At 36.4% G+C, this 24,422-nt stretch overlaps 1 protein-coding gene across 5 annotated transcripts in view; it reads left to right on the top strand.

The window, feature by feature from the left end:
- The window catches only part of DMXL1 (Dmx like 1), a 76,979-nt gene that overhangs the window by 10,163 nt on the left and 42,394 nt on the right, over nucleotides 1-24,422 (top strand). For 4 of the 5 annotated variants that reach the window (XM_026794424.2, XM_014268105.3, XM_014268104.3 and 1 more), the window contains exons 3-15: nucleotides 3,668-3,745; nucleotides 5,820-5,898; nucleotides 6,388-6,520; nucleotides 8,775-8,841; nucleotides 11,481-11,656; nucleotides 13,479-13,668; nucleotides 15,163-15,331; nucleotides 19,216-19,428; nucleotides 20,167-20,420; nucleotides 20,511-21,195; nucleotides 21,725-21,846; nucleotides 22,378-22,467; nucleotides 22,773-22,875. In XM_026794424.2, coding sequence (XP_026650225.2) covers nucleotides 3,668-3,745; nucleotides 5,820-5,898; nucleotides 6,388-6,520; nucleotides 8,775-8,841; nucleotides 11,481-11,656; nucleotides 13,479-13,668; nucleotides 15,163-15,331; nucleotides 19,216-19,428; nucleotides 20,167-20,420; nucleotides 20,511-21,195; nucleotides 21,725-21,846; nucleotides 22,378-22,467; nucleotides 22,773-22,875 — 2,359 coding nt within the window. Of the gene's footprint in view, nucleotides 1-3,667; nucleotides 3,746-5,819; nucleotides 5,899-6,387; nucleotides 6,521-8,774; nucleotides 8,842-11,480; nucleotides 11,657-13,478; nucleotides 13,669-15,162; nucleotides 15,332-19,215; nucleotides 19,429-20,166; nucleotides 20,421-20,510; nucleotides 21,196-21,724; nucleotides 21,847-22,377; nucleotides 22,468-22,772; nucleotides 22,876-24,422 lie in introns of those variants that run through there. The other variant, XM_026794425.2, reaches the window with a different exon arrangement.

The following is a 24,422-nucleotide window of genomic DNA, read 5'->3' as shown; positions in this document are numbered from 1 at the left end:
GGATGGGGTTTGCTTTCTTGAATTCCTAGCTTTTGTTTTTTTTGTAGCTAGGTCTGCATCACAGCGTTGCATTTTAGACAACACTGGGTTTTAATTTCTTTTAAGGGAGCTTTTTTTTAATTTTCCTGTCAGAGTGAAAAAGAGATAACCAGGTAACTGCTCACTGGGATGTCACAGTTCTGTATCACTCCATTGGGATGTCTCAGGGATTAAACTGTCGGCCAGTTTAGTGGGAACTTTGAATAACTATTTGTTCATATAAGAGAGGTTTTCTACCTCTGTTGTTTCTTTAAGCTTGTCCTTGTGAGCAGATAATGTCAGCTTTCTACAAGCCTTATGAGCTGAATCTGAGAGCTTTGGTTATGTTCTGGTGTCCATCTTGAGACAAGACGTCTGATGGAAACCAGTTTTGTTGTGAACACTGCTGATGAAACCCCAGCCACACCCTGTTCCTGCTTTTTAGCATTTGAGTGATAAGCTCTTGCAGTGCTAGTGAAGGAACACAAATGAAAATGAGGAAATGTTTTTCTTTTCTTCTTCATAGCCGTAGTCTACCTGAGTCTCTCTGTTGGATGCTGTTAACTAAAGGGGTTTTTTTTAGTTCACTGAGCATTATTTCTCTAAATTTGCAAGGTTATCTGGATTGCATGATACCAATTCTGTATACGTTTAAATGAGAAATTGTCCTTGAATTGTAAATGGGCACGCATGAATGTACCACACTGTAAGGCTTACTAAGCTTTAGAGATTTTTCATTTCTTAAGTAGACCTGTGAGGTCATTGAGAGTCTGCAAGTTGGTATCATATTGCTGTACAATTGTATTGCAATTGGTTTGCTGTAAGGAAGCTGGCTGTATTTCTAAAATGCTGTAGTACTAAGCAGTGGATGGCTAGGAATTTGCTTATTGACCAGACTGATCAATGAATTTTCAGGTCGTTCTTAAAAGGGTAGAATTTCTTCTTAGGCATTCTTCCATCAGTACTGACACACAAATTCCACTTTGGTTTGTCAAAACATACAGTTCCAGTGCTCTCAGTGTGTCTTCATAGGAGAAATACTCCAACTCTCTGACCATTTTTGTGTCCCTTCTTTCAACCCAGCATGTCCATTTCTGCCTGACGCTGGGCAGAAACTGGATGTGATACTCCTGTTGATGTCTCACTAGGGTAGGGAAATCATCCCCTTCACCCTACTGGCCAACCCTTCTTTTGGAGCAGTCAAGGACCTGGTTGGCTTTCTGGGATACTGCCAGCTCACGTACAGATTTTTTGTCCACCAGTATCCCCAAATTCATGTCCACAGGGTTGCTCTCAGTCTGTCAGTTTCCCTAGTCTGTGCTGATTCTGACTGACCAGGTGCAGGACCTTGCCCTTGGACTTTTTGAAGTAGGAGTTCACATGCTTGCCCCTTGTCCTGGATTAGGGCAAATTTGTTAAAGAATCTGCAAAGGAGGGCTCCTCCAGAAAGCAAAACCCACACGGCCCCTCCCCCCAACGGTTCGGGAAAAATTCCTCGGAGAGAGGTGGAAAGAACCTGTTTATTTGACTGGCCCCGCACCCCCCAGCACACAAAATGAACAATACCCGATGACACCGCTTTGAGAAAGATGACAAAATCAGAAAGTCTCTTTTGGGGGGTGGTTGCTCTGTTCTCAGTCCCTCCTGGCACTGGGCCAGCCGCTGCAGCCGAACCTTCGGTGTTCCCGGGTCCCAGTCCGGAGCAGGTTCGAGATGGTCACAGGAACAGGAAAGGAGAAACAGTCCAGGAAGGAATATGGACTGTTTAGCAAATAAGCAGAGGCTAAAGCAGAGCAGAAGCAAGAGCAGAAAAAGAGAGCAAGCAAAAGCAGCAAGCAAGCCAGAAGTGAAAAACAGCCCTATATACCGCTTGTCTCTGTGTCCCTGATAAGAGAAACCCAAACAAAACTTCCACTCTTCAGAGCTGGTCTTAAAGGTACAGAACAGGTGAATGGGGATACAAGCATCATAACGTCACCCCAGGACACCCCTCTCTTCCTGCCAGGGTCCCTCTGGCTGGCATCCCTTCCCTCCAGCCTGTGGCCTGCTCCACACATCCTGGTGTTGTCAGGGAACTTGCTGAAAGTGCTCTCAATCCCACCACTATTCTTTTTGGTGGAGTGCAGCTCAGTGAAGATGCAGGGTAAGTGGCTGTGGAAACTAGTGGAAAGTTTTGGGAGCAGCAGTTGCTCTGGACACTACAAGTTGAGCATTTTGGAATTCTAATCTTATCTTTAAAAACCACTGAACAATAAAATAGTTGACATATGGAAAAAATGTCCACGTTTGGAGAAAAGGAACAAAGGAAGAAAATCTAATCAATATGAGTTTATATAAATTTTTGCTTTTGGGTATGGAATTCAATTATTAGAGAATGCAACAGTAAGTGAGGTAGTTAAAGAGAATTAGAGAGGGCAGATATTAGTCTGCGAATGCAAAATGCCTGAAGAAACTTCTTCCTTGCAAATGTGACAAAATTATTCTTGGCATTTTTGGGTCAGGCTGATGTTGGTAGGATGGAAATTTATTTAACTATCTGTTCTTCTAATGTAGAGGGTTTCTCTTAAAGCTATGAATCTGTGGATTTTAGGACCTGTATGAATCTCTTGAGTTTGTATAGATCTTAGGTATGACAGTTTAGTTTGGTTTCCTTTCAAACTTTAGTGGCTGATGCTGGAATCAAAATATTTTTTATAAAGTGAATCTAAATTACTTTATTATTGTTAAAGGAAAACTGTGTATATGTTAAGTCAGAATTTTACAGAAATAGAAGATTATTGCAGTATATCATATCTGTAGATGTTCTCCTTTTAACTACCATCAGTTCAGAATGCAGGATGTCTGTTGTTCATGACTTATGCAGACTCCTTAATTTTTGTAAATCTGTAGTTCAAAGTACTTTTTGCCCATGTTGTCATGTGATAATTCTCTCAAGCTCTCTGTGTGAGGTCTTTAACATACATTTGCTTGCTTTGGCTCTTCTTAGCAAGTCTTCTAGTCTTGCTTTTATATAGATACCTTGAGATCAAATGCTAGTAATTTTGTATTAATGCAAGTTTGAGGTGGTTGATGTTCTGTGATGAAAGAAGACTTTCAAACACTGACTTAAAACTGACCATATTGCAACTTTTCTTGGACTGTTTTACGTTAGCCTTTAGTAGTGGTTTTATTTACAGTTTTCTGCATTGGGTGTTTTCTTGGCATAGTTTGGATCTTTTGAAATAACTTTTTGAAAGGTAGCCTGTTCTAATGCTAGGGAAGTACACAAAAGTGCTCTGATTGAGTACTGGTTCCATGTCTGAGAGTTGGAACTCTGCAGATTGTTTTGAGTGTTTACATAGTTTAATATAGTTTAATATGGGGAGAATACTGCTAATAATCTGATTTTAAAAAGTTGTCCAACTATACTCTCAGTAGTTTACTGTGATTAATGAGTAAATGGAGGATTGTATTGTTATTATTGACAACACTAGGTTAGAGATTTTTGGTAAATGTAATTTTCTGTTTTCAAAAGGAAATATGGATGTGAGCTTCAAATTTATCTACAAGCAGGGTTAAAAGTTAAATCAACCATTTGCATCTTGTTTTTATTTGTTCAGCTTGTTTCTTTTATATGTGTTTATTTACATATAAATGTATATTACTTTAGATTGCAGCTTCTTACGGAAAGGTGATTTGTATCTTTGAGCCATTTAGCATCTTGAAGCAGAACAGCAGTCATCATAATGTAAGTATTTCATCAGTCCTTAATTTATTTGAGCAGTTACAGAGCCTAATAGATTTTACTTTAAAGTAAAGTTTGCTTTAAAGCTGGAGCTTTTTATATGTCTTCTTTTAATGCTAGAATAAAGTTGAGACATAAAGGTGGTCCTTGGGAAGTGAAAAGGGTGAGATAAGGACAGAGGCCTGTAATTTGAAATAGTTTTGAGCAAGATAGGCTTTACTCTAATGCTTCATATTACTTGCTTATGTAACCGTGCAGTTCATAACCAAAATACACCAGAATCCAAAAACACATACACAGCCCCATTCTGCCATGAGTGTAGGCATTAAAATAGAAGTTTCTTTTTGAACCAGCCTGTGTAGCCTTTATGTTTTGGTGTGTTTTGCAGTTCTTACTCTATCTTTTGCTTTTGAAATTACATGCACTTGGCCAAATTGCAATAGTTTCAGAAATCTGTGGCTTTTTTAGAATGATTATACTTCAGTGTTAAAATGGTTCAATAAGAAAAATATTTATTCTTTTGGGGCTTTTGGTGACAGTGGTTTAGTGATTAGCATCGAAAATCTTAATTTCTGAATAATAATATGATTTAGGGCAAATTACTTAACCATGTTTCTTACATGAGGAGGCAAATGGCTATAATTAGAAGCATTAGATTCTAATTGAAGACAGTTTGTTGATATAAGAGCTTTGACAGCAATTGCTCAAGGAGCTTATGTCTCCCTCTTCAGGGGCTTGGTCACCATTTGTATTAACAAATTATTCATATGACCATCTAGTGGATTCTTCTCTTTATACTAACCAACTCAGTCATAAGATCCTCAACGTACATGTAAACTTGTGGTATATATATTGTGGTATATTATACATTAATTAATGAGCTGGAAATTAACTGCTACATAATAATTTACATCACTGCAAAGCAGTGGAATAAAGTTACTGTAAGATGTGCATTCTCACGCTCCTATGAAAATTTTGGATGTACTTCTCTTGTTTTTGGCCCATCCACCCCATTTTCCAGTCCATCCTGAATGGTTTTCTATACTGGTAAAGAGTACACTTAATTTGGAACTTCAGAGTTGGAGTAGTAACTGTAAGCAGCAGGACAAGCACTCACCACCCACAATTTGCTTTCAAATGTTTTTTAGCTGAAGAAATATTCTGTTACTTCATTCTTTCAGTTTACTTTTATACAATGGTTTCCAGCATATTGTTCAACATTTTTGTAGGATTGTCTCTGTCTTCCATTTACTGTAATGTTCAGGGTCTAAAGAACCCCAGAAAATCCAGCTCTACAAATACTCTGTGAAGGTCCTTATCTGCAGCTGCTTTTTACTGTCTTTTGCCAAACTTCTGAAAGACTGAGTTGTCATATTTTAACTTCACATCTATTTCTGTGTGATATTTTTGGGGTGGAGGATGACTACTTTTAAGGATGTCTGGAATTAAAAAAGAAATTGGCTCCTAATATTATTTCCAGAAATGTTTTCTTTTTCTTTTATAAATCAAAGCATCAAACCTTTTTGGTCTATTACAGAAACAGACAAGATAAATATTTTGTAAACTTAATCCTCAACTTGTTCTAGAGAGTGAAGCAGTGATGCAAAAGTGGAAAACACTTGACTGTCCTGTTGTATATTAAAAGAATAAAAAAAAAAAGTGGAGGGGAAATATCACTTGTTACCTTGACCTTTCAGAACTCCTAATTCAACAATGGTACAGATATCAAGCACCAGGTGCCTTTAACTTGTGTAATTCTCGGTATCTTTGTTGCAAAAATAAAATCTTACTTCCTCCTAAAACAATTCTCAAATTCCAGTAATGATTTTATATACTAATTTTTTTCAAGCTAAACTTTTAAAATGAGAAGTTAAAAACCCCATATAAGTATGGCCACATTAGTGAAAAGCTATTTCATTTTAATGTCGGAATGAACAAATTTTTATTAGATAAACAGTAACTTATGTTAAACATCTTCATAAAATCTAGAGAATGCAGTGAAGATGTACTATTTATATTATAAAAGAGGAGAATGAGGAGTTTTCATGCTTATGTTTGTAAATACTTAAAATTTCAGGTGTTACATTACCAGTGGCAGAAGACTGCTCAAATCTCACTGGAAGCCATAGTACATAATCTAACATGGGATCCCACAGGTATGAACAGATTAAAAGAAACACTGCAATTAATTTTTTTACTTTAAATTTTGTCATTCCTTGTGGACAAGGTAAAGTTGTTTTCCCCTGTCCTAGCATGATAGAGAATACCAAAGTGGAGTGAAATGTACCTTTTGTCACTTATTACGGAGAACTAACATACTAAATGCATCTGTATGGTCTGACTCGATTATTCTTATCTGAGCCGATCAGAAAATGTGGCTTAAATGGTAAATATTTGTTGAGAAGGACTAATATCTGCAGTAGACCTAGGCATTTCTTTTAGAGAATAACTAAAATTTGATTAATTCATAGTTTGAACTCTAGGTGCTCAAATCTACCAAAAAAAAAATCTAGAAAAGGTATATCTGCCAGTTTCTTTTCTGCAGTTTCAGCTTTGCAGAAATTTTTTTCCTCTCTCTCTCTCTCTCTAAAAGTCTATAGTTTGCTACTTGCTTGTTGTTAGATTTTGATAAATATTTGTTCCAGGTACTCGCCTTCTGACTGGTTCCAATTGTCTTCAACTTTGGTCCAATGTTCCATTGGAGAACCCTGCTGACAATGACAGTACTGAAAAAGCAGGTGTTGGACTTGGAGAGTGGAGATGTATCTGGCAATGCAAGTAAGGAATCCATTTAAAGACAAGTAATTTCCTTTTCTTTACTGATTCATAACTTTGAGATGAAATACTTAGTGTAGTTATGTGAAATGCTATTGCATACTGTTACTTGATAAATATTATTGATGTGAGATAAGTTTTAATCATATTTCCCTTGACTATGTGACATTATTTCCTCTTATGAGATCAGTTGCAGTTGGTTTTGGAGCAATTCTTCAGCTACAAACAAGACTAGTAAAATATTGAGGGTAGGCTAATATTGAAGCTGTCCAATAAGCACTCTTCCTTTGTAGCAGGAATAAGGTGAAAGCTGTGTAATTGCTGTCAGGACTGATTTAAAAAAAAACTTCCTTCTTTTTTCAGTGTACTCCATTATTGTTTCCTTCTTAAACATCCACCCCCTGATTTTGCACATACTTTTTTTAGATTTATTCTGGGTATTTGGAACAGTCAGGGTTGATACATCCTCTTTTCTCTGTCTCTGAATTCTCTTCTTGTGTTCGTGTTGATACTGATATTTGCATTTGTATATTGTACATTCGGAAGACTTTTAGTTTAGTACTTAAGTTTGTAAGACAATTTAAATCATTCTGCCATAAGTAGACTTCGCTGGTACAGTGGTGTGGGTACATGGTTCATGTGGGAGCAATCTTCCATATGGCCATCTCCTAAAGAAGTTTCCCGAAATAGCAGGCTGAGCAGACCCACCTGAGGTTACTCTTTGTGAAGCATTTAGAATTCTAGTAGGTAGTTCTATAGGTAGTTTTCTGGACATATCAGAAAAACATCCATTTTATGATCCTTCATTGTTCCTTTTTCTCTTTACTTGAACTTCTATCAGTGAATGTGTTTAAAAACCCAAGATCATCCAAATGACAACTCAAAGACTTTTCCTGGCATGTGATGAACTTTCTAATTACAAGGAGTTGAAGACTTACTCTATTTTTTGAGACATCTTTGGGCGTTCATCTCTCAGCCTAATAAGAGAAGTTAGCCTGTAGACAGAATGCCATTGAGTATGGGTTTAGGATCTGGGGTTCTGGTAACAGTACTCAAGATCATAGAGAGTGCTTTTCTTCTGTCCCTTCTGTAACAGGTTTTGCATTTCTATCATGTATAAAGACATAAAAAAGTCTTCTCAGCTCTCCACGTTTTCCTCTTTTAAACTCTTTGTTGGAGATAGCTAAGTGTTGCCTTCTTTGAATGAGTAGGTCCTGGAAAGGGTTAACAGAACTTGCTTTTTTTGTATACCTTTTATGCCTGTATGTCTTCTGGCATTTGTAGTGCAATTAGATTTAGAATAGGTTTTTCTTGTAGAGAAGTCTGCAAGAACGTTATTTTGCCCCTGCAAATATCCTGTTTTAATCCCTGAAGGAAACATTCCCAAATGTTTCCATATTTGCCCCAGAAGGAGAATTTTGCTTAAACCTGGATGGACTTCTTTGATACAGGGCTTTTGTAATTGCCTTGCTCTTGTTACTGCACATAAATGCACCCTGCTTTATTGGCCTTAATTTAACTTAATCCCCTTGGAAAGTTGGGCCTCAACAACATGTTACATGTTTATTAAATTCTAGGTAAAAATGTACACTGTATGTGTGGTGTGCAATTAAATTTTTGTATGCTCTTGTTGCTTTTAATAAGCTTTATTACTTAGTCAATAACTGAGTGCTTCAAACCCTGTAAAAGAAGCTCATTTATTAGTGCAGCCAATTAAAGTAAAATGCTCCAAAAGTTAAACACATAATTAGGTTTAGAATATTTTGGTGTAGCACCTTATAGCAGTGTGACCATTCATATAAAAGCTACTTTCAGACACTTTTAAACTACATTATTCCTTTTACACTGTTTCGTTTTCTTGAGTTGTAATTCTGGGAAATATGAAAAATGAATCTGTCATTCAGGAGAAAATGGAAGATAATACGGTACAACAGAGACCATTTTGAGATCCTTATAATTGTGTGAAGTGGAAGTAGAGCAGGTTAATCTGTTGGCACCTGCTTTTCTGCTACAATATTTTTGAATATTGGATAGTCAGCTACAATATTTTGATTTTCTGGATCGCTACAGCCATGTGTTGTACAGGAGTTTACATCTTAGTCTTTTGGACTTTGTTAAAACTTAACTTTCACACAACAGAATACATACTTGTATTTCAGAATTCAAAAAGTTTGTGCATTCAAGGAAAAGAATGTCTAGAATTCGATAAAAGTTGTTAAAGGTTTTTTTTTTCCTTTTAATTGTCTTTATTCTATAGAACTGCTTCTCAAGTTTGTTTAATGAAATTCTCGCCAGATGGGGAGTTTTTTGCTACTGCTGGAAAGGTAAGCATTTTTTTCCTTAGAGCTTTGTACTAATTCAGATAAGCATTAAAGCAAACCAACAAAAACATATTGGAAAAAAAAAAGATGACTTAATGAAAAAAATGTTTTTCATAATTTTTTGTAGTCTGTCTATGTGTCTTTACAATTTGGTAAACATGAATTTGGTAGAACGGTTGTTCTAGGCAGGGAGGTCACACACCAAATATTCAGTGCTTACTATTCTAAAATACTAATTTTTAATTTGTACCAAATTATAAGACATAAGAAAAAGAAGAGTTTTGAGGAATGTGGGAAATTTGTGGATGAAATCACTGCTAGCTATCCTGCTAGTGAGGAAATATAATCAAAATACCAAAAAATATTTTAAAAAATCAAAAATAGCTCTTTCATGTGTTTTTGTGTTAACATATCTGTACGCCTTTTTGTGTCTGTAGGAGAGGTTCACATTCCCCTCCATGGGTGTATTGGCACATGGTTCATGACAGTGTTTGTGGCCTGTCTCACTAGTTGGTTCCGTGTGCTCAACACTGAGCAGTTTGTCAGCAAAAGCAGAACCCCTTGGCAAAATAAGCAAAATATTAAAGCAAATTGTCTGTCTTTTGTTTTCCTGAAACAAGCTAATCTTTTATTTGTACTCCAAAACTCGTTGTTCAGGTTTTGTAGGAGAATAATGTCCTTACAAGTCAAAGCAGAAAAAAAAAAAATCAAGATCACGTAGAGGATCCAATGAACAAATGTGACAAACCCATACAAGAATTTATATTACTTGTTAAGGAATATGAGTGGGAGAAGTAGTTGTATTCTGCATTGAATTTCTGCTACCTACTGAAGAACCTAAAGGCTGCAGAGTTGCTAGATACAAAACAACATTCTAGTATGTAAAGTTAATATCAGTTGCTGATATTAGTGAAAACCTGGTTTAAGAGTCTCAGAATCCTGAGCAATAGAAACCTGACAGAACTTGTTTCAGGCTGAAGAATAAAAGACAGTTTTGCAATTTGCTTTACTCTGTCTTGGATGCATGAGTGAAAAATTATGTGTACATGTAATAAGTGTTTGATTTAGTAATAATGTGGAACTTGGCTGTTTGAGTCATAGTATCCCCTAATACATGCTTAAAAAATGAAGAGTTGATGGTGATTCAGTCTGCAAATAAATCTTGCTTTTGAAAGGTAGTTGTCATGCATATTTTTGTGGTTCAGTTATGTGCATCAGAAACAGATGAGTAATGCACATCTTTATTAGTTGTATGTGGCTTTTTTCCTTTAAAGTGTGCCATTTCAGGTCAGCATGCTTGGTTAGAAGACTAACTTTTCAGACATTTGCTATCTTTATAGAATAGATAAAGGTGTAACAAATTTGTAAAAATTGCCTAGATTTCCTTTTCTAGGGAAACTATGCTCCAGTTAACAAGCTTTCAACACACAAAGTGAAATACTGGCTTTCTTCATGCTAGATTATTATCTGTATAAAAACAAAGCAGTAAATTCTCATGCTCCATTCTTTTTGTGCTTATTTGAATGTTGTATTTCTTGCTATATGTTCTGTGATGCCCTTTACTGTCATAGAAAGGAGAGCCATTCCAGCCGCTTTGCAGCTAAATAAAATTCTTTGGGTATATGTTTTATGTAAAAAGGTAGTGTTTTGTTATTGTCAACAATATATATGTATGTGTATTCCACTTCTTTTGATGGGTAGGAGTTAAAGTTTATTTTACAAGTCAAATGTTAATGGTTTAATGGTTTCTAATGTTATAATTTGATGGAATGGTGGAAAAAGGAATTAATCTGCAAATAGCTTATATAAGGCTATATTATTGCAGAGTTTTTGACTCCAATATTTTATGTCCTGTTATTTTAGTTTATAAATTCCTTCAAAGGGAATTACTGAATAGGTAAGAAAATTAGTAAGTAGGAAAATTAATAACATATTTTTTACCATAAATGCTTAAGTTAGCTACATGCCTGGAGAACTTTAAAGCACACCTTTCTTTCTATGTCTTACTCCTTTACTTAACTTTGTGAGGGACAATGCTGGTCAGCAACACCAACCTATCGTCCCCCCTAGTAGGGTCATGTTATGCATACCCAGGTTATTTCAATATTTTAGTACCATTCACATTTAACAGTTGATCAACAAGTTGTGAATCTGGGTCCAGATTAATTTATCTAGTCCTTGAAGGCACAATCAGTTCGTGTGTATGTCTGAAAACAGTCTGACCAGTACTGAGCTTGTTTTTTGAGATATCATCTATGACCTTTTTTCCCGTTTCCAGTTAAATTTATGTAGGGAGTTGGGGTGGTTTTCTGACAAGGTAGAATTAGTTGTATTAACATTTGAATACCATCTCAGGCTAGTGCAAGTTGTGGTTTTGTGATTAAAAATTGGCAGTTAATCAGAAGGACTTATATATGAAATCCAAGTTAGTAATGGCAAGAGTTAAATGGAAGCTCTGCTCCTGTCTTTTCTTTAAGATCACATGTTGAAGTTCCATTTATGGAGCTGTTCCTCTCAGATAAGAAAAACATTTTACTTTAAAGAAAAATGAAACCTCAGGAGATGTACTCAAAAGTACTAAAAGTGCATCATATTCTTAAGCAAGGTAATGTTATTTACTGTCCTTTTTTGTCTTCCCACAGGATGACTGTCTTGTGAAAGTATGGTACAATGCAGAGAGCTGGCGGTCAGCCGTATCACCACCTGGTGCCAGTCCAGAAAACCAAGCAAAAGAGCTTGATTTTTCATTTGTTTATTTGGCTCATCCTCGATCAGTAAATGCATTTTCATGGAGAAAGACCAGTAAATTCATGCCACGGTCAGTAGTTCTAATAACTAGTTCATAAATTGCCAAAAAAACCCCCAAACTCTACAGTCTGCCTCTCTCTACAATCAACTGCTACACAATTTGTTGGAGATTTTTTCAGAGATGGCTTGGAAGGCAGCTGTGGGGGACAAATTCTCACAGCCTGCTTCTGTAAACAGCAGAGGTTCTCAGGTTATTTTTAATTACAGGTAAAAGTGACAAGCATGAAGGCCTTGAGAGCCTTGCACATCAGAGTTCTCAGGCAGCTTTCTCATAACAAGTGGATGTTCTATCTTTGGCTGTTTTGGGAAAGCAAGAATAATTTTGAGAACCCAAATCATGGTATTGGAAACATAAGGAGGGGTTGGTATGCTATCACTGACCTATTGTGAGCTCAGATTTTGCAATATGCATGAACTTGATTAACACCGTTATAAAAAGTGCCTGATTGATTAATAAATCGGAGTCGATGCTGATCAATGCAAGGTGGGTCTTCTCCCTCCGACTTCAATAACAATTATGTTTTACTTCAGTTATTGAGTGTGCACACCTTTTATACTGTTTTTGCTCTTGAGAGGAAGGCAAGTATCCTCTTACCTGGGAAAGAATTGAAAAGGTAGAAGTCTCAGAGACTGACTTAGGCATTGAACTAAATACAAAATCAGCTCTTGAAAAGTCATGTCTCTTTGCATTTTTTTTTGATTGCACTAAGTGACCGTTCATGCATTTAATCCTGACTTGTTCTATCCTGATGGAATCAGAGCAAAAGTTCTGTGACTTGAAGTCCTCTTTTACAAACATTCAGATATTTTTGTGTCTTTTTATTTGTTTCTCTGCCTACTACAAAGCTGGATCTCTGTCAGAAATAGTATCTGGAAATTGGATTCAAGTATTCATTTGGAACTGGTGCCTTCAGTTTGAGGGGTTAGGGTTGTGTTAAGATGATTCCAAAATGACCTATGCCTAGTTTTCCACCAGGACTTTAAATCTTAAACTGAAGTAGTGTTAGCAGTTTTGTGGCCTGCAACCATCTTTTTGCCATGTTATTCCAAGTAGGAAACATTTGCATACCTTTGTGTTGAGCAAGTTTATGTTGTTCATTATACCAGTCTTTAAGACTCTTCTTAAATATATACTAACTCTGTGTGTCACTTTTGAAAATCCACCTGCTCTGTGCTTCCTCAGGGAGTTTGCTGCTGGACAGTCTAGTCATAGCTTTAGATCATCATGTAGAGCTAAATAGTGACCTTATATGACCTGGAAACCTGATGATCTGTGTAGTTTTTTCCACTGTCTGGTTTAAGGTAATGGGATTTTTTGGCTATACATTTAACGCAAGTTAGACTTGGAAAAATAGTAACTAAGATTAAAAACTCATAGATTTAAATTGTCGTTTCCCTGGTATTATCTGAGTTTCTGTCTTTTGGATATATATTGTTTTGTAATTGGTAGATAATAGTAAGATCTGGAATTACAATCAGATATCCAGAATATATTATTAGCTTTTTATGTGAATGACTTTAAAAGATAAAAATTTTACATTTTGCTATTCTAGATATGAAGTTTTCTTTAAATTAAAATCCACAATTTGCTGTTGCTCTATTATGTGATGACGTTTGAGGTGATTTATAGTCAGATGCTTGAACAGAGCGGAAGGCCTTTCCTACATCATTCATTTTCATAACAATGTATTGATGAGTTTTTCTTGTGCCAGTATCTGTAAGTTAGTGCAATTCCAAAGGCTGGTAGTGGAAAACTGTTTGGAAATGTTGGTTTATTTTGATGCTGTGTAATAGTTAGCACCTTCTTCACTCCTTAAATTTTCTTTCATTAGTGGTGCTGTCTGCAATGTACTCCTGACTTGCTGTAAGGATAATGTTTGTCGTCTCTGGGCAGAGACTTTGTTACCCAATGACAGTCTGTTGTACGGGGGAGGATACAGCAATTGGAGTGAAGCAGTGAACTTCACAAATAACTTCAAGAGAAATACTTCAAGTAAAGAAAAAGTGCAGAGTGCATTGGAGGTAAGAATTGAAATTGAACAGTGAGAATAAACACATATAAAAAGTTGTGATTTTAGACAAGTTGGTAATTTGTATCTCAAACATGTATCGCAAGCTGAAATCTTTTATACTTTTATATCAGAGATATGCATAAAATGTTATAAAAGGGTGAATTTCCTTGAAGTCTTCCTTGGGCAGGCTAAGCTGACAACTCTTTTGCTGAGCTTCTCACATTGAAGACACACTGTTCCAAAGTCACAACTGTCTATTTTTGTCTGGTGACTGAAGAAAGAATGCTTTGCAGTATTTAGTTCAAAGGGCTAGGAGCAGTATGGAGCACACATTATATATAGGTTATGTGAAACCCAGGGTTGCTGCCTTAAGATGTTTGGTAGGGGCTCATTTGTTACTTCAAAGTTGTGGGATGGTCTCTCTGACTTCTGCAAGTGTAAAAACAGTAATATGGAAGGAAGAAAAATAGCCTTTCTGCAGTAGTCCTCAGAGCAGACTGCTCATAAGCATTAAGGCAAGTGATTCTTACCAGATAGTGTTTTCTAACCAGTGTGAATAAGGAAGAAAGTGTAGCATTAATGGTCTGCTTCAAAGGTATGTAGAGCACATATGGGCATTGTGCTTTTATATTAATAGAATGATGTATTTAGCATGCTCGTAGTGCGTGCTATATCTGAAAAATAGTGCAGCATACCTGAAAATGGCAGGCTAAAAGGCACAACAGAGAAAAGAAAATAGTCAAAGAGAGGAGGAAAAAGGAAGCTGGAGAAATTTCTGTGTTCGTGTGAAAAATAAGAGGCAACATTAGAAATCAGGTACAGCAATTATGTGATAATTGAGAGAAGACTGTTTGACATGAGCATGCTGTGTAAGGATAGAAAGCACAGCAAGTGAAAAGGAATGCCAAGAGTGTAATACCATCTTTAATACAAGTTGCGTACCTCTGTGTACGTTTGGGTGCTTACATAGGTGTTTACAGCACAAAAGGCTTGAAATGTGTAAGTCAGTCTTAAAAACTAAATATTATTCTTTCCCTTGGAAACAAGTATTTGTATAAAAGAGGAGGATCTTGAAACTTGTGGCCTTTTGTGGGGTGTTGAAGTGCTGATCTAATTAGATCCAAAGTACAGATTCTGTTTTTCATTAAATGAGACTACTCAGTATTGTTGCTTTGCTCAGAATCTTGAATAAGCATGGTGTGTGTTTATGAAACACAAGAGTATTTTCTGTGAAAGTACAAAAACTGTATGAATATTGTCTGCACACTGAAGTATGAAGTAGTTACTACATGAAGGTATTTTATGGGCCTTCATAAATAAATCCAAAGGCACTGGTTTCTCTTTACTGCAGACTCAACACAAGTTTGCAAGAAACTCCACTGATTCTTTAAGTTAGCTTTTAAGCTGAAAAATATAATTCATTAGTGCCTAGAAAACCATTTACAGATTAAGTATGTTTTTTTCTTTTGAAAGGATTTTAAATTATGCTTTATTTTTCATGCAGTTAAACCTGAGGCACTTCCGACGAGGAAGGAGGAGGTCAGGTACTGTTGTAGCACATACTGGATGTGCTCTGCATCAGCAAGATCCTCATGAAGCTCACAGGAACATTCCTCCTCATGCAAATGCCCTTTGCCACTACCATATTGCTGCCAGTATCAATCCAGCCACAGGTAATAAATGTAATCTTTGCTATGAAGTGAGCTCCAGTTGCTGTTGGGTATGTGTTCTCTCTGGAAACTTAGCAGATCTATTTGTTCAGTATTTAAATGATCATGCAAAATTGCTAGTATGTCGGTTTCATTTTGGCATGAAAGAACTCTCTACAGTAATGAATAAATTTCCAGTGCAATAATCCTGTCTTTTATGTTGTTCATCTTTTAAGTGAGATTGATAGTGTCTAAAATGGAGAAAGCTAAGTATTTGTAACTTGAGTTAAAATTTACTGTGAATTGTGTATGATACTGGGAACATACTGATAAAATAAAAAATGTGTATGCTTCTTAACTGTTGAAATAACCACACATTCATGTCCTTCTGTCTCTGAACCAAACAAAACATGCCTTCGCCCTTATATTCCATAAACTTTGATATTGCCTTGCACCGGAACAACATGTTGTTAAGGGGTTGAGGAAACTCCCCTATAGCTGCTGATACTTCTGTCTTCATTATCTTTGTGTACGCTGTTTGTTATCCCAAGTGACCTTTAGGTGTGACAGGGCCCTGCTCTCCTGGAGATGGCTGAAGATTTCATTTTCATGAAGTGTGTGTCTGTTCATTGAAAAACTGACTAGAGATGCAATATGCAATGACCTTCATGAAGGTTCTGGTGTGGTTTTCTCTGTCTGGACTTAATGAACAAACATACTATGTAATTCTTTTCTTAAACTCTCTTTTAGTTAAACTCTCTTTTATAGTATTGTTTTTCTGTTCCTACTTAACTTGTTTGAAAGTTAAGAGCAAAAGTTAGTTTTCAGCTAAGAGCATTTATGATGTGTTCATGTTTCTAGCTATACAGTCTGGTATGATTGGAAAGAACAAGTGATTTCTATTAACACTGCTTTGCTAAGGAAAGCTCTAAACACTTTCACCTTGATTATAGTTCAGCATTTTGAGTGGCAGCTCATTGGTTCATATTTTAACAGACAGGACTAGAATCACATCCAGCCTACCAGAAGGAGACTTTTTACAGCTTTGTGCAGTACCATCAGTGCTATCATATTTCCATGGGAAAAGTCTCCAGACATTGCTTGTTATTACCCAGTGTCACACAGGAAACTTTCTTGAAAGCTTCTTGGGGATTTGTTTATTTCCTCTTATATTTTTTCCTCTTCAGATTGCTCAGTGAGCTAGCTAATCTTTTCATGTAGGTAGCACATAATCTTTGACCTTTTTTTTACTTGCTTTTAAAGCATTTTTTTTTAATACAGAATAGCTAATGTTATGATTAACCATGGTTAGCCATCAACCAAGCCCCAGGCAGTCGCTTGCTCACTCCCTGCAGGACTGGGGAGACAATCAGAAGAGTAGAAACCTCCTGGACTGAGATAAAACCAAGTTAATAGGTTTTATCTCAACCTTGTTTTCTTAAATAGGGGAAACAAAAGCTGCACACATGACCAATGAGACACAAGGAATGACTTCGCTGCTTCCTGTGGGCAAGGAGATCTTGAGCCATCTCCAGGAGAGCAGAGCCCTGTCAAACCTAACAGTCACTTGAAATAACAAACACCATCCCTTCAAGCTTTCCACCTTCTTCCTTCCTCCTCCCACTTTAAGCACTGACCATGGTGTCATGTGGTCTGGAGTGTCCCTTTGATCAGTTTCAGTCACCTATCCTGGCTGAGTGTTCTCCCAGTGTCCAGTGCAGCCCCAAGTTCCTTGCCAGTGTGGCAGTACAAAAACCAGAAAAGTCCTTGGTTCTGTGCAAGCCCTGCCCAGCAACAACAAACGCGTCTCTGTGTCATCAGCTCTGTGCTCAGCACAAATCCAAAACACCGCCCAGTGTGAGACACCACGCAACACCAGCACAACTCTGCAAACTTTACCTTTGCTTTTGATAGACTTTGCAGCATAAATATGCCAAGAAACAAACAGAATGACAATAAAAACAATTTCGAAAAAAATTAGAAAAATTACATACTTAAAACTTGTCCTTGACTTTTCTAATCTTGCATTCTTTTTACATTACCTATATCAATTAGTATCTGTTCAAAAATTCTTTTGGATCACTTGTCTTTTAAGTCAGTAGATTGGAGGATAGAAGGTTGTTCTTTATTGTAGAACCTCTGAGGTAACTTTCACATTTTAAATCTTAATTTGAAGAAATAAATGCTCTCCCTCACAGTCAAGTCTTTAAGTACCTCAGTCTAACCACATTCTTTATGTAGACCTTTTTGTTTGCCCTTTTGAAATTAAATTTAGTCCAAAAACCTAATTGTATTTCCTTTAATTTGATTTAAAGCAAATTGGTTTGTGATGTCTTACTTTAAAATTTGCCAATCCTACGGCATTTAAAAATATCTGATAAAAACTAAAGCCAGAACAGCTTTATCTCTCATTCACTTCACATTTTGAAGAATAATGCTTTCATATATACTTATAGCATGTATGCAACAAAAATTCTTGCAATCTACTTTTATAATATAATTTTATTTCTTCTGTTGTCCAGCCTGGGTGGAATTCTGTGAAAGGAATAAGCAGTGGTTGCTAGGACAAACTTGTCTCTAGGCAATTACAGAAAAAGTTACTGAATTCAAAGATTTAGACGTTTTCTGGGAAGAAATACTGTGATTTATTAAGCAAATAGAAATTCACTAAGAAAAATGTCCAGAGCTGAACATCATTTAGAAGCTCGTAGTTTTAGATGGAAATTGGGAAAAAAGTGATTTATTTAGTGACTTTGATAAATACTAAAAAAGCACACAGATTTATAATTAATCTGAAAAGTAATCCCTCTAGTTCACCTTATTCATGCTCACTGTAGCTTCAAACTTCTTTCAAAGGGCATCAATAAAATTTTTTTCCTTCAGATTCTCTTACTTTCCAGATGTATAATGATACTTTTGAGACTGGCATTGGCCTGTGCAGGTAGATAGACTTCTTAAATGACCTGTGCTACTTCTGCCCTGTTCCCCTGCTGTGTCCCCAACCCACAGCAGTACTGCTGGTTGTCGTGGTGCTTCTTTCTTTTATCTTTGTGCTGTCAGTTACAGTTTTCTTTGGCTGGATTGGATGATTAGTAATTCAAATCTATTGCTGATTTTGATAAGAATAACAGATTTTGAGTGAAAAGTATTTTGTCTCCCAGGATGTGGAATTTAAGTAATGGTGCATAAATAGGGAGAGAAGAAGAGACTATACATGGAGACTTCTAGGTGGGAATTACATGCAGTTTGAGATTTTAACATGTTGCTGTATCACACATTTGAGGAGATTGCAGTAAATCACCTGTCTGCTCTTTAGCCTTGATTAATTTAGATTATGTTTCTCTGCAGCAGTCTGATCCTTGCTTCTGTCCCACACTTTTTGATTTCTGCTTTATTTTTCACAGCAACATGGGACATCAAATGCCATCACATGAATTAACAGAATATATCAGAATCAGAACTCCTGGGGTTTTGTGATGGTGTTCCAGAGGGCATTCATTGTGTGATCTCTGTACTAATTTTTGCTAGTGTAAACCCTATGGTCTTTGGTTACAGTCTGTATCTACTGCAGCATCCTTTGTGAACTGAATATTGGAGAACTATGCTTAAATGATTTGGTTCATACTGAGCTGTAGTAGCAAAAAAAAAAAGTAAATTAAGCTGCATGTGCAGTATTACATCAACATTGCAGGACCCTACTGTTATCCTAATGTAAGCATACTAAAGAACCTCTGTGTGGAACAAGTCTCAAAGCAGATGGTGTTGGTGCAGGGAATGACAAGTTGCAGCACACTTGGATTTATTTTTTTCATTGTGGGATTTCTGCTTGAAAACCATTTCTCTAAAATTATTTTTTGACCTAACTTACTTAGTTCTCAAGAATGTCAATCAATATCTTTTTTTGGTAGATATTCCTCTACTGCCTTCTATCACATCTCTAAGTCTTGGTGAGAATGAAGAAAAAAGTGGACCTTTTATTGTACACTGGCTAAACAACAAAGAACTTCATTTTACCTTATCTATGGAAGTGTTTTTGCAACAACTGAAAAGGAGTTTTGAACATCATTCCCCTGAGACTAATACTGAGGATTCTAATCAAATGGATGGCAGATCAGAAGAAGGTAAAAGTCATGCAGACATATGTCATGTAGAGAAATGGCTTTCAGTTTTTAAAGTAATTTGTAATGTTCCCCCAGGGGGAAGTGAGAGATTGGCAACTTGACATGCAAGGATACAGAGAAATTACAGTGGCATTTCAATGCATTTTCTTCTTTTGCACTGAAAGTATCTGAGTGACTTTAAAAAAAATGCATCTGGAAGTTCTGATTTCTCTTTTTGTAGTTGTTCTAGAAATTTTGAGTTATATATGCAGAAAACTGTGTTATTTAATTAGGCCTGACTGGAGGCCTGTGTATGAAAATGTTACTTCAATATTAAGGAAGCAAGAGCAACTTCAGAATTAACTTTTTTTTAGATATTAATGTACAGCTAATTTAAATAGCTTTGTTCTATAACATAGTGCACTCAATTAATTTAAATATATACATCCTGGAGATTATTATCCTTTGTTCTGTCTATGCATGCAAAAATATACAAAAATTTATGCATTTGTTTTTATTATTAAAAATTTGTATAAAGTAGAGGAAACGAAAAATATTTCAAATTAAGGTGCAATACAAACTGTTTTGGTTTGTTAGACACTGAGCTCTGTGTTAGCGGATTTATGGTTGTAATCTTCATCCTTTTAAATTAGTTCTTATATGGGTAGCTTATAAAAGGCTTGAAATTAGCTCCAATGCCTGCTTGTTATACTTCTGGTTTTGAATATATATATATATGTGTGTGTGTGTGTGTTGTAGAAGCTGATGAAAATTCAGATGAACAGAAAGGAAACCAAGAGAAGAAGGAACTGGGTGATGAGAAAGCTGCTCCATATTCAAGCCTTGCTCCTTTATCCTCTGCTATTTTTGATCATGAAATTGAAGTTCTGCTTTCTGAATGGAGTAAAAATGCTGACATGCTCTTCAGTATACATCCTATGGATGGCTCCCTGCTGGTGTGGCATGTGGACTGGCTGGATGAATACCAACCTGGCATGTTTCGCCAGGTGCAGGTACTTTATTCCTCCTGAATTTTACATCAGTGTTCAGTGAGAAGTTTGATGAGAACCCTAATACTTAGTCTTTTTTTCTTAAAATTGCAGGTGTCATTTGTCTCAAGAATTCCTGTTGCATTTCCCACAGGTGATGCAAACTCTCTTTGCAGAAGTATAGTGATGTATGCTTGTACCAAAAATGTTGACTTAGCTATTCAACAAGGCAAACAAAAGCCTCCTGGCCTTACACGATCTTCATCTATGCTTATCTCTTCTGGACACAGTAAATCTACCAACAGCTTAAAACTAAGTATCTTCACACCTAATGTTATGATGATTTCCAAACATGCAGATGGGTCACTGAACCAGTGGCTAGTGAGTTTTGCTGAAGAATCTGCTTTTTCAACTGTACTCAGTATTTCACACAAATCCCGATATTGTGGTCACCGTTTTCATCTTAACGACTTGGCTTGCCACTCAGTGTTACCGCTGCTGCTTACAACCTCACATCACAATGCTCTAATTTCACCAGATGTTGAGAAAGCAATACAGACAAATGAGTCTTCTAAGTCTCAGGAGTCACCAGTAAGACCTCAGAGTAGAGGCAATGCAAATGTGACATCCCAGGATCCCAATGCTGTTTACAGTGAACTTATTCTATGGAGAGTAGATCCTGTTGGGCCTTTGTCCTTTTCTGGTGGAGTTTCTGAACTTGCTCGGATCAATTCTCTTCATGTTTCAGCTTTTTCTAATGTTGCATGGCTGCCCACGCTTATACCCAGCTATTGCCTTGGTGAGTTTTATTTTCTGATTTGTGATGTATTCTAGAATAAATTGAATATAACCTAATAATTCACTTGAATAGGTAATGCAGGTATACTTGAATGTACTGGAAAAATGTTAAGCATTAACATTTTATTTCACAAATCTCACAAATTTTCAAGCTGCTGATACTTGGAAATTCTTTATTCCTCTGTGAAAGGTTTCTGTGTTCTACTCTTTTATGTATTTGATATTTTAGAAGTTTATGCAGTAAAGTTCTTGGGTTCTAGTGCATACTTCATAGCATGCTGAAGATTTAAATGTGGGAGATTTAGCTCTAGTTTTCAAATGGAATTCTTGTTTTCATATACTTTGATTTGGTTGCTAAGCACAGCTTTAAACTTTGTAATCCTTGCTTGTGAATAGAAGAGGATTTCCTTTTATGCTGTATAATTTTTTGTCATGACTTCGAAAATGCCTGTTGTCAAAAAATAAAAAAGGATGATGTTTGAATGTTTGATGATGTTTGAATATTTGAGCACTTTCTTCCTGCTTTTCAGGTGCATACTGTAATTCTCCAAGTGCCTGCTTCGTGGCTAGTGACGGACAGCATTTAAGATTATATCAAGCTGTAATAGATGCTAAGAAACTTTTGTGTGAGCTCTCCAACCCAGAAATTTCTGTAAGTGAAAAGCCATCTCAAGTTTTTGCATGTTATGACTTCATTCAGTTGCACTAGGCTCAGACTTGGTGACTAACTAAACTGGTTGCTGAGGATTTCACAGATTATTTTGCTTGTAAAAACAGATAAGGTAAAGCTTTTTAGCTATACTGTATTTCATTTAATCTCAAATTCTGCATATGGTTTGATGGGGAAATAACTGTGCAGTACTTACACCACAAGGAATCATAACTGTGTGGGTGCATTGCTATCCTGAGGAAAAGCTGAGACAACAATTCAGCTCTTGGGGAAAGGAAATTAAATTGCTGTACGTGAGGCTTTCCAGATATTCTTGTCGTCTTTCAGCCGTCAAAACCAAATGTGCTCTTCATAAAACAGGGAATGTTACCTCTGTTCTTACTGAATCACAACTAGTGTATATTTTATGCTTTAGTTAGCATTTGCACAGTGATGTTGCACCTATCCAGCAGGTTGTGCCACAGAAATGCATAAAAAGTTAACAAGACCACCCCCCTGATTCTTTTCAAACAGAAATATGTTGGAGAAGTTTTTAACATCATAAGTCAGCAATCTACAGCTCGCCCGGGATGTATCATTGAACTGGATGCCATCACAGAGCTTGTAAGATCTTCTGCTATACTCATCTTGTGTCATAATTAGCTTTTTAAAAGGCATTAATAATAAAAGCAATACCTGTAGCTCTCCCTTAGGTAAATTTGGGGTACTTGGACTATTTTTGACATATTCTTGTACTTGTTTTCAACAGTAGCTGTAAATGAAAAGAATGTGAGTAATGAAAGTGCATTTTCATGAGGAGTCTTCTGTTGATGTGTTTAATTTACCAAGTTAAAAGCTCCTGTGTTAGGGAGTACTATTGAAAAGTATACACCAGGATGTTCACTTCTTGTGTATTTTTACTTCCTTAGCATGGCCGGAAAACACAGTTATTCCATGTTTTTCAAGAAGACTTTATTTTAAATAACCAGGAGAAGGAAATGCCTTCAGAGAAGAACAGGTTATCAGACTCAGGTAAAGAATTTTTTTTTTTCCATAGAACATGGAAGACAGTGTTTTATTTTTCATTCTAAAGAAGGAAAAACTTGTTTAATGGCTTGGCTTTTATCATTTTAATGTCAAATACCTTAATTTGAAGTCTTCAGAAGAATGTAACTAGTGAAGCTCAAGGGTGTTTCACTTCCTTTGAGTTGTTTGCAACCAGATTTTGGATCAAGTAGTTTAAATCACAACACACCCATAATGTCCTGTGTTAGGCAGTCCCTTAACATGAAGGGGGCAAGGGTTTTAGATGTGAAGCCTGTGCTTATAGGGTATGAACACAGACAAAGCTTACTGTATCCTGTCATGGTGGATGCTGTTCTTTTACATCAGCTAAATATTGCTCCTCAGGCCTTGCATGGCACAACAAATGGCAAGCCAAACAATTCCTCCTCACTGCAATACTGTGAATAGTGTGTGGATTTCTAGATCCTTGGACTGCTCTGGAAAAAATGATTGGCTTTCCTTGGTGGAGTGCCTCAGTTATTTGGATATATAGGCATTGCATTGTTCTGTCCCAATGAAATAATGTGCGAGGAAAAAGGGGTTGGAGTAAAGTTTGTGATACCAGGTCATCTGCAGTACTAGATGAGAGTCCTGAATGAAAGGAAGCAGAGTGGTGGGAAAGTGTCAAAGGAACCCAGGGAAATACTAAATGAACTGAATATACATAGTGATTATTTGGTTCTGGAACTGGTTGTTTTTAACTGAGGAAGAGTTTTGGGGTAGTGAAGATAATCCCAGCCCTTATTGGAGTTAGAAAAATGCAACTGAGATGTTGAAAATAAGAAACAAAATAGAAAACATAAAAAGTGTTACTCTGCAGCATAATCATATGTTTACATCTTGAGTATGACACACAGAAATAATTTCAGAACAAATAGGGAGTTGCTTGGTCTTAGGCAACTGTATACATCTGTATGTGTTCTGAAAGTTGGTAACAGATTGCTGCATGCCATCCATGTAAGGAATTGGGCTAAATGGACCCTTTGAAAAACTGTTAAAATTAGAACCGTATCATTTGCATGCATTCTAATTTGAAATTATTTTCTAGTGCTTTCATATTTCCTCTTTAATAATGAGGTAGTTGCCTCATATTGTTTTTAAAAAGAACAAATTCATTTACGGTTTTCTATGGTATCATAACCACTGCAATGTTAAAAGCACAGGGCAAATACAGCCTATTCTTGGTAATGTTTTATGTATACACACACCTAGAGGGTCAGAGGAATCATAGAGGAAAAAGACTCCCTAAATTAACTATTCCTTTTTGGTCCTAATGGGTTGACTTTTATATGAAAGAAAGGGAATACCTGGGTGAACTCTCCAGAATTGGGTGCCTGTTGATGGTACAACTCATATCTTCTTTTTGTGTAAAACTATGGCAAGTGAATTCTTAGGAAGAAGCATGATATCTTTCTCTCTTCTAGACTATACTATACTTGATAATACATTCTGGGATTTGACTTTAAACATAGCAAAGTCAGCCAAATGTGTTGTCATCTCTGAAAGAAAACACT

This window comes from Zonotrichia albicollis, chromosome Z, assembly GCF_047830755.1.
Source record: "Zonotrichia albicollis isolate bZonAlb1 chromosome Z, bZonAlb1.hap1, whole genome shotgun sequence".
NCBI lineage: Eukaryota > Metazoa > Chordata > Aves > Passeriformes > Passerellidae > Zonotrichia > Zonotrichia albicollis.
The sequence above is the reverse complement of the archived record's forward strand: the minus strand, read 5'-3'. Positions and strand labels throughout refer to the sequence as shown.